At 45.7% G+C, this 13,605-nt stretch overlaps 1 protein-coding gene across 2 annotated transcripts in view; it reads left to right on the forward strand.

The window, feature by feature from the left end:
* Window positions 1-3,325: 3,325 nt before the first annotated feature.
* Window positions 3,326-13,605, forward strand: part of akt3b (v-akt murine thymoma viral oncogene homolog 3b) — a 36,458-nt gene continuing 26,178 nt past the window's right edge. Inside the window, exons 1-3 of one of the 2 annotated variants that reach the window (XM_021320166.2) lie at window positions 3,326-3,649; window positions 10,850-11,098; window positions 11,191-11,289. In XM_021320166.2, coding sequence (XP_021175841.1) covers window positions 11,244-11,289 — 46 coding nt within the window. In that variant the 5' untranslated portion in view covers window positions 3,326-3,649; window positions 10,850-11,098; window positions 11,191-11,243. Of the gene's footprint in view, window positions 3,650-10,849; window positions 11,290-13,605 lie in introns of both variants that reach the window. The other variant, XM_036136745.1, reaches the window with a different exon arrangement.

A 13,605-nucleotide genomic window follows, 5' to 3' on the forward strand; every position in this document is an offset into this window, starting at 1 on the left:
AAAACACTGTGAATCCACCTTTCCACACTCTTTGGCATCACATTCTGTGTGTGTGTGTGTGTGTGTGTGTGTGTGTGTGTGTGTGTGTGCACTTGTACTTGCAGCTGAGTGAGAACATACTGTATGTGTTGTATTTTATTACCAACGTGAGGACAGTGATGTAAGGTGAGGACCGTTTTTCAGTCCTCACTTTTTTGGCACAAGCGATTAGGTTTAGGACTAAGGTGTGAAGGTTTAGGTTGGGGTTAGGCTGAGCTGAACAGTAAATCTGTGTCTAGATGTCTTTATATGAAATATTTCTGGTGCCTCTTGGCAAGGTCTCCCTCAAAAATAGATTTTATCTCGAGGGACTTCCAGGTAAATTAAAGGTTAAATAAAAAAAATAAAAATGTACTAGTAATAGTTAGGTTCAGGGTTAGGTGTTAGTTTTAAAGGAATTGTTGGATTTACGCCTATATGCAATTACTACAATCAACAGGCGTCAATAGAAAGTCCTAATATGGGTTTAAATTAAATGCTAATTTTGCTATATGTATTTCATATTGCTGTAAAGTCTAAAAAAAATTAATAAATGCATATTTTGATTTTTACTTATCTCCTTTGTATTGTGTAAAAAAGACATTCAGGTTTAAAATGTGCCAAACCTTTTTTAAACTCTGTATTAAAGTAAATCGGTTTGTGTATAATTGACGGTTCTGTCTGCTAAAATATCTGATAATACAACATGCATACAGGCAGCCATGTCAGTCTTGATGCTGACAGTTGTGCCCGGTGTCCAGCTTTTCAACACAGACTATGCAGAATCGAGAAGAAGCCAAGTTTATTCACTTGTGCCAATAAATTGAACAATAACTGAATTATTTTAGATTTGCTATTTGGAAACCTACAGAACAGATTTAAGAGCAGGCAAATGTTTTTTAATACAAGTGCGAGTCGGAGTCAAGGGCTCGTAGGAGGCCCCCTGCAAGCTGAAGGGGTTCTAATGGGCAGGTTAGTTCTGTGTATGGGTTGGAAACCGCTCTCTACGTGGGGAACATGTCACTTTTCCCACACAAAATAAATCAAGATGAAGTCTTTCTGTTTTAATAGTGGAGGGCTTACCTGCAAACGTAAACGTCACCTCTTCTCTTCTCTTCTCTTCCCCTCTCGTCTGTTCTCTTCTTCACTGAAGAAACCCTACACTCAGCAGAGCAAGCTGACACTGGTAACAGCACCCTGTCCCTTGCAGACAGGTAGGCTATAATGTGATTCACTGAATGCCTGGTTGGGCTGTGTTTTAACTGGAGGTCACGCTGATACTGTCGTGCAGTGTGGATGCTGCTTAGTTTTCTTATTAAATTTGAGTTATTTAGTTGAAAAGCAAAGCCCAAATTTATATTTAATTAACTATACCAAAAAGGTTTAGTGTAATTACCGATCAAACGTTGACTTTGCTCAGATGGAGACTACACTTCTTCAGTAAGTTCTCCTCATATTGTCTCTTTCGATCGCCGACCTTGGCACTCCTGAGCCCAAAATGTTATTTCACAGACTGTAATTGATTAATGCAAAGCAGCAACAGCATCACTCCCACAGCCAGACTGGGATGAGGACCCTCAAACAAAAACAGCCATTCATAAGGGAGGCTGGGGAGGAAAGGCGGGAGGCGTTGGGTGGGTGCTTTCTGGGGGGGTGGCTATACATTTAGTCAAATCTATACAAGTGATTTTTAAGATGGGAGGTTTGAAGTGCCTTTTGTATGTGAACCAAGCTGATTTGAGACATCAGTAGATCAGTGCAACAATAAAATTATAGGAAAGCATATAACTGAACCAGTTCAAAAAAAAAAAAAAAAAAAAAAAAGAAAACCTGCTGGGACTGGGAGACAGAGAGAGAGAGAGACAACAAAAGCTGGGGACCAACAAAAGCCCCAGATGCCATGAGGAGACAGATGGTGCCTTCACGTGTTCTCTGTAAAATTAGATACCGTGGGATAGCTGTTAGGAACCGTTCAGATGTGGTTGGAGGCTGTCTTTAAGAGATGCAAAGTTTATTTTACTGAACGCTCTAAGGGCTTCCAACCATTTTCATGTAACATATAACAACAATGCCACACCAAGGATCTATTTACCTGCCTATATCATATAAGCAACTGCAGCACAGTAAATAGCAAGAAGCTGCAAACGTTATTAACTACGACCATATTCAATGATTTAAAATATTATTGAAAAGTAAATTTATTTCAGTAACTCAATTCACTTAGTGAAACACATTATATAGAATAATTACACACAGACGGGTGTTTTCAAGCCTTTATTTCTCTTAAGTATGATGATTTTCCGCTTACAACTGATGAAGACAAGACATTGGTGATTAGAATATTACATCAGACCTATTAAAAACCTTCTAAAACAGATAGGCAGGCTTAATGAAAAGCATGTTTAACACCTGTTTAAAGGTTGTTTTTTACATTTTTATTCAGATATTTGATTGTTTTTGCTTTTTTATTTTAAAAAATGTGAATGAATGTATGATGACCCTAATCTGTCACAGCGAAATAAAAGAAGAGAAAATCTAGTTTCACTATCTTAAGCTGCAGATCTACAGTGATTTGCAAGCAAACTCATTTCCTTGGTGCTCTGTGACGTTACAACTACAATCAAAAACAGTACATAATTGTTTAGTGGAAGGAAAATGATACATGCTTTTTAAATTTATTTTAAATGAAATTTGAAAAGTGTGGCGTGCATGTTTTCCTTCCCCGTGGGTCACTAAAACTATCTTCTGTAAATGGCCTACAGTTGCAAAGCTTTTGCGGGTGTGCCTGTACCAGCTTTGCACATCGAGACTCTACTTGCCCATCCTGTTAGGGCAGGTTTATGCTAGTGTCCATCTCTTCTGATTGTGTTTGTTTCTGTATGTTGAATTTCAGAATTACTCCATAAGCCTTTCTTTTGTCTTTACTAATTTTCTCTGACCTTCATAGAACGGCTGGATTTATACTGAAATTGAAACACAGTAATTATGTGACTTATCAAGACAAGTGGTTGGAGGCTTATACAAGCCACAGAATGTGTTTTTTTTTTTTGTTTTTGTTTTTTTTTTTTTTTTTTTTTTTTTGCAAAAATAACTATGTACTCCTTATACCGTGGACTTTAAAAAAATTTCCTTTGTACTGGTCTGTGACATTAAAATAAAACGGTGGCAAAATAGTGTCTTCAATGTTCGTAGCACATGCGGCTGTTTCTAAATATCAAGCTACCATTGTGACCACTTTGGTCCCCTCGCTTCTAATTTGGAGCTGAAACCGAGGACTAATTGCAAAGACTCCAGCCCAGCCCTGTTCTGGAGCGGCTTGGGTCGCCGGCTGGGGTAAAGTCTCGAATCTCCGACGGCATTTGAAGGCAGCGGGAGTCCTCCCAGTCGAATCTGGCTGAACGTGACGTGCCGAGTCGGAGCCCAGGAGGAGCGAGGTTTCCTGGCGGAGCAGCGGGAGCCGAGCGGTTCTGGCAGTCTGTGGCGCAAACCTCCTTCTCTTCAGCACAACGCCGGTGGCTATGGCTCCATCGCTGTCCTCCTGAAGGGACGTTACTCCGTCGGATGCTTCACTAACCACCGAGGAGGGAAGGAGGAGGAGGAGGGGGCATCCCTGTCGGGCTTCGACTACCAGGTGAAATAATTAAGCGGCTTCAGTGTAACGCGTTGGGGGTTTAGAGCGGAATGGTTGGTTGGAACGAGGAGGGCAGCTGGAGGGGACGAGGCGGGGACGGGGGTCGTCGCTTGTTGGGGTTGGAGCCGCGGGCTTTTGGAGCCCAGGTCACCGTGCTACAGCTAGCTGCGGCTGGCGGAGCCCTGGGCTCCGGCTCCGGCTCCGGCTCCGTCTGGGAAGGATGCCTCGCCGGGATGCTGCTGCAGGAAGGAGGGACGCTCAGCGGCACCGTCCGTCTGGCCTCGGCCCATCTCTGTGATGAACGACACCTCCAGCCTCCACATCCTCTCTTCAGCACCCCCTCCTCCCTCCCCCACCGCACCCTTAAAAACACAACGTGTCGTCTTCAGCCCGCGAATCAATAAATAATACCGGCGGCGCCGTTTAATCGCGGCGATGGAAAAACACCAGGACCGAAACGGAACCTCCGCCCGCCTTAGGTTGACAGTTAGCCAGTCTGCTTAGCTAGCCTGGCTCCCAGCTATCTAGCCGGCTAGCGTTAGCCCCCCCGCCCCCCACCCCCACCCCCCCAGCTAGCATCCCCGGCTAGTCTGCATCCTCCATCCGAGCCATCGCACGTCGCCCCGGCTCGCGTCGGGGTTCCCCGGTGCCGGGTCCGCCCGCCGCCCGTCTCCTCGCCGCCATCATTCCCGGGTCTCCTCGCCGCCATCATTCCCGGGTCGCGGCACCGAGCCGCCGCCGCGGACTCGGTGCCGTGTGGCCCGTGGAAATGTAGAGGAGCACGCAGAGCGGATGTTGTTATGTAACGGATAATGACACCACACGCCCTTGAAACAAAAGCTGTTGTTTGGGGATCTGCGCGAGGTGCGGGGCCCCGGTGGCGGCCGGTGGACCCGTGAAGGGGGGGGGGGGGGGGGCTGCTTGTGGTACCGGCGGGCTGTGGCTCTGAGCAGCCTCCAGAGAGACACAACGGCCCTTCCTGTCTGCCTGTCAGCCATTGTTTTTGTTGTCATGGGGGTGGATGGTGGTGGGGGGGGGGATCACGTTTTTTCTCTCCTTCTTCCCCCCAGCCCTGGCTCTTGCCACCGGCGCATGGTTGCTGTGGCCCTGCAGCCCACCAGCATGGCCGGGGGTCCCGTCCTGTCACAGCACCTTTAAGTTCAGGGTCCGAGCAGAGGTGCATCAAACACCTATGGCCCCACTGGGAGGGTGGGGTGGGGGGGGGGGGGACTTTTCTGGGCAGGTCTCATTAAAAGGGGAAACGTGTCAACAGAGGCTGCTGCCATGACAACGGAGGGTTTCTGAACCAGAACCGGGAGAAGACATTTTAAGGGTCATGGGTCTTTGCGTGGCATTTTAGGTGCATAGGAGGACTGAAGGAAGGTTTGGACCCACGTGGCCGTAGTCTGTTGGGTGATGGCTTACTGGGAGGAGGTGGTGGCTCCACCTGGACACATTTTAGCCCACCGCACCTAACAGGCAGGGGCTACAGCTCCTCTGCTGTTTACCTCTTGAACTTCCTCACGTTTTGACACCACCGCAGACTTCAACGTGTTTTTATGTGGATTTTCTGTAAAGCTGAAAGGATGCTTTCGAAGATTTGTTTTTCAAATCCGTAAAGCATTTGTATATAGATTTGTTTACCCTGTTATTTACCTCGGAGGTTGCCTGATTAGCCAATGGAGTCCACCTGAGTGGTTAGTCATAGCATGAATCCAGCTGTTGTGTGAAGGCCGTGGAACAAGGTGGTCAGGTCTGATGAGACTAAAGCTGAACTTTTTATCCTACATGTGAAACCTGAAATGTAGCAGCAGCTTAACACTGCGCGTCGCCCTGAACACGTCATCCTCAAGCTAAAGTAGGGCGGAGGCAGCATCATGCTGTGGGGGATGGCTTTCTTCAGCAGGAACAGGGTGGGGCTAGATCCAAGCGACGACAGGAAGGAAAGCTGTTAGATGCTGCACAAGCCCTGAGCCTGGAGCAGAGGTGTACCCTCTGGTTAGACGGAGACCCTGAACACACAGCCAGAGCTGCCAGAGTGGGATAAACTGAAGCATCTTCATGTTGAAATGGCCCAGAGCTCAGGCCTGAATCCTGCTGAGAGTCTGTGGCCAGGCTGCCAGCACGGTGGTCAAAGCTGTAGGTCTCTACATGTTTGTAAAGACAGACATGTCCCAAATGCTGGATTTGTTTGTCCTGATGAATTAAAGAAACGGTCATTTTGTGTTAGTTGTCACGTGACGGACTGTGAGGAAGCTCTACGGCGTGGATGCTGTCGCCGGGACCTGCTGTGCTCTGCAGACGTCTGCTGGTTCTAGACGAACGCTCTCCTAAAAGCATCTTCTGTTATTCTCTCTGGTGTTGTCTCCTCCGTTTACACCGGGGCTGTGTGGGGTTCAGCTTATCACCTGCTGGTGACGACGTATGGATCTTCATCATGTTGACTTCAGACTAATGCATCGGCGAGGCGTGAACCCAAATTACTGGGGAGATGTCGCCGCAGATGCACGATTCATAGCAAACTGTTGAATAAAATTAGACCTGCGCATAATGATATGATAACTGAATATAGGGGGGGGGGGTAAGCAGACAGGGAGGTACCTGAAGTGTCTGAGGAAGGAAAATGAATTGTGGGAAGGAGCAGGGAGCCGTTAGGCCGCTGTGCTGCTTATACCTATTTGGCCCGGCTGTCACAGCGCTGGTGAGAGTCAAGTGTGACGTACATTTCAGCACCTGTACCGACCCGCTAGGGTCCCCCAGGCATCTGCAGTGCCGGCCACATTTATGGCCATACTGTGCGCTCTGAGAGCGACGGAGACGGTCTGATCCAAAGGGTGGCGCCAAACACACAACAGGGAAAGAAAACAACCGAAGGGGCAGAAGAAAAAAATGGCAGAAACTACAGAGTGGTGAGATCTAATGTTTTCACCAGGTGGATGAATCAAATCAGGAAACACCGATACCGCACTGACATCATGGTGAGAAATAGCTTTATTCTATCTATGCGCCCCCCCAACACACACAACCCCACTGAGGTGGTGGATGCAGTGACCAGTGGTTCCACACAGCTAAACAGAACAAAAAAAAAAAAAAAACGAATACTGGGGCAATCCCAGCTGCCCACGGACACGCAGAGGTACGTTCAGGCCTTACACAGGAAATTAATACAAACGGCAGTGAATGTGCAACACATTGGTTGGGGGAAAAAAAAGGAATATTGTTATGTTTCTGAAGAATAGGGCCGCACAATGTCCAGAGAACATGTAACTGCTGTTGCTGGATATTGCGATGAAGACATCAGTTATGATTAACTTTCATTTTCCTGGCATTCTTTTTCTTTAACACAATGTCCCGGCCGCTCTTTGTCACCCAGCCACTGAAATGTGCAGCGAGGGCAATAAAAATCCATACAGCAGGGCCGATGCAATACTGCCGTGGAGAATTTACATGCAAGGCACTCCAAAGGTAACGTCCCACCAAAGGTTTTCATGCAAGCAGTCTTTTGAGATCCGAGTAGTCGTTGGCAATGCTGAGTCCGATACTTCATTAAAGATGGATGCCACGTATGGGCTTGAAAGTAAGTTAAGAGTTCAGAATAAGAACACCCCGCTTTTCTTCAGCTGCAGGCTATGCTAAACTCAGGCTGTGGTTTCTTTTATCCGTTGACAGTGGCAGGTAACCAAACTTTCTGCAGGGCAGCCTTGATATGCCGCTCTAACACAGGTCAGCTCTTAAGAGAGCTCCTATAATGTTCCTACAACAGTTGTACAGGAACAGGCGTAGCTTCGTTAGTCTCTAAACATATCCAGGACCTGAGCTACAATCTTAAACTCATGTCTTGCTCCTGCTGACATTGTCATTTTGCTGTTATGTTTACCTAAATGTCATGTTTTGGTACGACAACTGCGTTCTGAACAGGATTCGGTGGCGTTTCAGTTTATCGTGTGCCGACAAAACTTGGAGAAACGGTTGCTTTCTTACTTCACCGGCTTGGCGCCTTGCTATGGACGTTGTAGAGTTTTAATTTCTACACTGCTCTCCTCCCAGCACAGGGAGCTACCGGGGCAGGACACATGACTCAGACTGGGAGCTGCAGCAGCCAACACAGTCTCTCTTTTACTGTCAACGCCACTGCAGGGTGCAGGGCCTATAATACAGGTCGGCTGACCGTGGCTGGGATTGTTGAAACCAGGCAGCTGCGTTGTCTTACTGGGGGTGTGGCTGCCAAAATGACAATAAGACTGCACAGGTTCAGGAACCCTTGTGATTGTGATGCTTACCTGAATGCCTCTTCTGATGAAGTCATTTTTGCCTTTGCACTTGTTTTATTTCACCACAGTGCCGCCATCACTACAAATATACGTCAATATGTGTATTAACGGCAGCGAAGCCCTTCCAAACAGGCCAGATATTTTAACAGGATGCAGAATTTGCATGCATGGCACTACAAAATCTTGCATGACAAGGGAGATGCATCAAAACAATCGCCTTGGTGACTGCAAAGGCAGTTGTCTGGATATACTGTGTTTTTTTTTTTTTTTTAGCTCTAGAGCAGGAGTTTCCCAAAGTGGGGGTTGCAAGACGTTTTTGACGCTGACGGAGCGTCTTAATAAAATGTAGCATTTTCTTGTTTGCGAGTGAAATCGATATCAGAGTATAACTTTACAAGGTGCTTTATTTTAGTGCAGGGGGATGGCTGCACTATTTTGTAAGAATTCTTACAGAAATATCACTTTATTCTTGTAATTTTACTACTTTATTCTCTTTTTTTATTGTCATTGTTTAAAAAGGCCTTATCCAATGCTTAAGTTCCCAATTGTTCATGTTATTTTCTTCCTTATGAACATTTTGATTATAGAGTTCTTTGAAAAACTAATGTCTTTAGTGTCTTCTGCTAAACACAGCAGGAGGTATAAAATGCATTCACACGTTATGTTACACTGACCTGTCTCAACAAGAAAGCTGATCCCTTGTTTCCCATTGCTTCTGGATAAATGTCCCCCTTCTATTCTATTAAATTGTTTTGGTGCATCTCCCTTGTCATAAAACCGGTGGGAGCCTTGTGGAGCGGACTTTTTAAAACCTTCAGTCCTGTTAAACGGTGTGTTGATTAAACAGGGAGTCGCATCTCAGCCACAGTTGGCTGAAGATGGAGATGTTGGAGTTATTGGAAGTACAAAAGGAGCCTCTCCACTTTGACTGGTACCAGGTTATGCATGTTGATGAACATGCAGGTTATGCATGTTGATGCACTGCTCCATCAACAATCCCTTGCTGATAATAGAACCCAGAAGTGACTGTCCACGCTGCTTATCTCATCCTGGTCGTATCTCCAAATGCAGCCCCGCAGGGTGGAGGATGCAGTCTAGGAAATATGTGTCCTCCGTGAGGAAAAAACGCCAAACCGAGCATTAATGAAAACCTGGAGATGGCTTTTCATTCACATTAGTAGACCTGCTATCGCTGCCTAACACTGTTGATGGAGGTAAAAGTTGCATAGATTGAGGTTGCTGAGTGTATCGATGTGCTCGAGCAGCTCTGATTATGACTCTGCTGGGAGAACCTGCAGAGGACTACAGTCCTAAAGAAGTATACACCTTGCTTGTGCTTGCTGCACAAATCAACAGCCTCAAAGTTCCCAAGTTTACCCTACTTCTAGTGAACTCTGACCAGACGGAGGAGTCGGAGCTGATGAGGTGGACTGATGCAGTCTTAACCAAGGCGCCATCAGGCTGGCGGCAGCATAACAACGTAATCGTCTCTTGAGAACATTGTCTGTTTGAGCTAAAAAAGGCCTCTCTGACTAGCTTTCTACCACTCTGAGGCTTTGTTCACTTTTTTTTCCCCAAACTAAAGGCAACATACCATCTTCCTTCTACAGGTTAATGACCCATGCCTTCTCATGGTGCACCCTGAATCCACGTGTTCCCCCGATGAGCTGTGCAAACGCACTGGTCCTTCACTGCAATGTAGGAGAGATATAGTTCATCAGACCAGCCCACCTTCCTCCTTTGCTCTGTGGTCCAGTTCTGATCCTTGCTGGCCCATTGTTGGTGCTGGACAGGGGTCAGGTGGGCACCCTGAGTGGTCTGCTGGCAGGCAGCCCCGCAGGTAACCAGTGTAACGCCTGTGTCCTGACACCAGAGCTCACGGACCGCCGTTTGCTGCCCATGGGCATCAGTCAGCCTTGGATGCTGTTGAGTTGTAGTTCTGTAGATGCTCAGACCCTATTGTCTAGCCGTCACACTTGTCAAACTTGTTCAAATCCTTAAATATTTCCTGCTTCTAGCTCGTCAACTTTCAAAGACAAAATATCCACTTGCTGCCTAATAACTTAACTGTAAGCCCCTGCTGATGGATGCGACGATGTAGATCATCAGTGTTTGTTTTCACTTCGTTGGTCCATGGTCATAATGTTATGCCTAATTGGTGTATGATGACATACTTTAAAGCTATTAGATGTTTAAAGATTTGATCTGTTTAAGCAAAACCAGTTTTCTTTTAAAAGGTTGGGCAACATGGAGAGGTGAGATGTAAAGGACACCCTTGACCCTACCCTTTCTAATTAGATGCTACATTTTTGTACTGATTTTTACAATTTTGGTATCAAGGAAAACCAAAGTGAGAATGGGCTGATGAAGCTTGATAAGTAAAGCAAAAAACAAGCATGGTGAGAGAAGGGAGATACACTGAAAGGTGAAAGTTTGGGATGTAAAGACAGAAGCAAGGGGTTAGGTAAGGGGAAAGCGGGGGTACGACAAAAAGGAAATGTGAAACAGAAAATGTAAACCTAAGAGAGCACGGATGAGCAGAGATTGAAAGCTGACGCTGAAACGCTTTTTGTTCTTTTGACACTGAAACTTTTGGCGAGGTGAGTAGGAAGATGAGACGACGAACGGCTGAGTGCTGAAGGAAAGCGCAAGGATGGAGAGGTGAATTATAGAAGGAGACAGAGAGTGAGATCAGAAGGTGTTAAAAGTCTGAATGGGACTAGCAGGGGAGCCGTTAGAGAGGGAAGCAAAGAGAAGGTAAAGGTCTAAAGGACTGAAGGAGCCAGGAAGTGTGCTACAGCTCTAAACAATGAATGCTTGCCCACTTTATTTGCTGTATGGAGGAAACTATCCGCTGACCTGCTCTGATTTTTTTTCTTTTTCCCCCCTCCCTTCCCTCCACCCCTTCTCTGCCGCTGTTTCCTTCCAGGCTGACTCACCCCAGGAGTGCCTGAACACTTACAGAGAAGTTTCAGAGAACACAAGTAAGGAACACTGTGAAACACGGCTCAAGAAGGAAGGTGGGGGGAAAAGAACGAGGCGCTGGGGAGAGACACAGACGACTGCAAGTGAAAGTGGAGTGGCGTCCGTGCTGTGACGAGGGGACGAGAAAGTGACAGCTGGAGTCAGAGAGAGACAAACGTTTGTTACAAGGAAACGCCGCCGCCCAGCAAGCAAGGTGAGCAAAGTGCTGATCCATCGGAAGGTCAAGCGGACCTCTAAGTTCAGGGAAAACCAGGCGTACCACTACCCCTCCGACTGCTGTCTCAGAACTGTCACCACACTGGGAGAACTGGGAGAACGGGTGTTGAGGAGAAGCCACCATGAGCGACCAGAACGTCGTCAAGGAAGGCTGGGTCCAGAAAAGAGGTCAGACTGGTTTCATTATTTTCAGATTTGCTCTTTCTTCCTCAAAAAACCAAATCAGTGTAGTTTGTTGTTGTGATGTTTAGTTGAGCTATCAGCTGGCTGAAGGGGGGGCACCGATCAGGATAATTCCCTAAAACTGCAGCACCGCTGATGTGCCACACTCAGAACTACATCCAGTTTTCCCTGAGACCCACAGCATCACAATTACCTCCAGAAAATACTGGGTCAATTAATTATATTGAAAAGGCATTAGCCAGCCCCATTCACTGGATGGCTTGTTCCATTATTTCTGTAAACGCACCGTAATATATTTTTTCAGTCTACCACGTACGCAGTACTGCTGCCCCAAATACTCATTAGAGCACCAAATGTGGATTAAGACGGTGCTGAAAATAGTCCTACCAGATGCATTTCATTGTTTTTACATAACCTTTGATTAAAACTGTGATCCATTTTTGTCTTTTTAAAATCAACCCATTTAAGATTTTCTCACATTTTTAGCTTTATTTATTTATTTATTTTTTTCTTCAGTCGGGCTTTAACAGATGTTAATTTTTGTATTCAAATTAGGAACTGGGTAATCTAACGGAGCACTTTGATTTAGACTTTTAGTCGGCATGTTGGTCAGTCAGAATAGTCTTCAGGTTCATCGGCTGTTTACCACAAGGAACTCAAGCCAGAAGAAATTTTACTAAAGGGATTGAGAGGAGGAATCCAGAGACGGGTTTATTTTAAGCCAGGAAGTTGTCTTTATATAGAGACCAGCACACCATTTAAAACCTCTGAACTTATTGAGAAATGCTTACTAAAGAATAGGAGTGTTACAAGTTAATATTAAAATGCCACGATATTTCGTAAGGAAGTCCATTCTACAAAGGTTTGCAAAGTGCTGTTCAGTACTGACAGAAGTACTTTGAATGATTAAAATAAATCTAGGCTATTAGACTCAACAGCTGGCTGACAACACTCTGTGACATTTAAGACTGTCCCACTGCTTTTAAATCATTGCTATGGCACCATTTTGTCTGGAGAAAGAACAGAAATATTGACAGAGAAGGTGCAACTGATTTGTAGGCATGTTAAGAAAATACTACTGTACGCCTTGACTGGCTACAACGCCAACGTTGACGTCTGAGTCATAGCTTTCCTTCAGCACCTAAACAATGGGCTCTTTCCCAGGGCGTTTGCACACCTATAGTTCATTTGCCTTGCCAGGAATATTTGACGGGTTTGTTGACTTGTAACTTTTTCCCGATGGTTCAGTTTCTGTTCACACAGGCAAGACCCCAAGCAAACCAAACACCGCCACTAGAACCACCAAAGAACATTCAGTCTGGTCATTGGTCAGATGTACCTGAGGCAGGAGTATCAAATGTAAATACAGGAATCAGACGCCGCTTTCCAAGCTCGTCAAAACTACTAATAGAATGTAGTCCTCTTGTTAGATAATTATGCCTGAAATGGTGCCACAAATATACTGAATGATTTTGAGAAGATGTCTTGAAAGCTTCATGGGGCTTTATGCTTCACGACAAAAGCGAGTCTTTGATCCCTCTGCAGCATCCCACAATGCATCGCAAACCTGGCTGCAGGAAGGCATTTGGCACAAGCTTGCAGCAAGCACTTTGTAGTTGTGTTGGATCGAGGTCGGAAAACATTCACACTTGAAATTAGCCACTCTAGAGTTTGTTTGGAACCGTACCAAGACCACCTCCTCCAAACAGTTTTAGTACGACTGTATGGGTCCGCACCCTGGTGTGATTGCTGTGTTGACATTGACACAAAAGACCCAGATTTTGTTTTGAATGGACTAGACACTTCAGGTGTGAAAACCTTTTTTTAGCTTGTTTTGTTTGTTGTTGTTGTTTTGCTATCTTTTAGGGAATCTGGTCTCCGTTTGATCATCTCTAAATCCAAAACCCCTTTCACACAAAAGTCCCAGTAATTTACTGGGACCACATCCCTGGGTCGAACAAGAATTGGCACCTTATTAGTCCCAGTAAATTACCTTGTCAGCTCTTTTCACACTTAACCTGGCAACGGTGGAATGAATGTACCTAATATCACCTGCAGGTGGCAGTAATGCAAGGAGCTATAAGTAAGATATTTACTGTAAAATGAACCTAAATCATTCTCATTTGTCACCTGGGAAGTAACATTCCCAATAAACAATCGGCCCTCTCCATCAACAGTGTCCTTATCACATTTTTCTCTTTTCAAACCTAGATGTACGGTCCAGGACTACTTTGGTTCAGAGATTTTACCCCATGTTTACTTCCTGGTTCCTCAGCCAATCATATGAGATTTCCCAGGGTT

Source organism: Fundulus heteroclitus, chromosome 5 (assembly GCF_011125445.2).
Source record: "Fundulus heteroclitus isolate FHET01 chromosome 5, MU-UCD_Fhet_4.1, whole genome shotgun sequence".
Taxonomy (NCBI): domain Eukaryota; kingdom Metazoa; phylum Chordata; class Actinopteri; order Cyprinodontiformes; family Fundulidae; genus Fundulus; species Fundulus heteroclitus.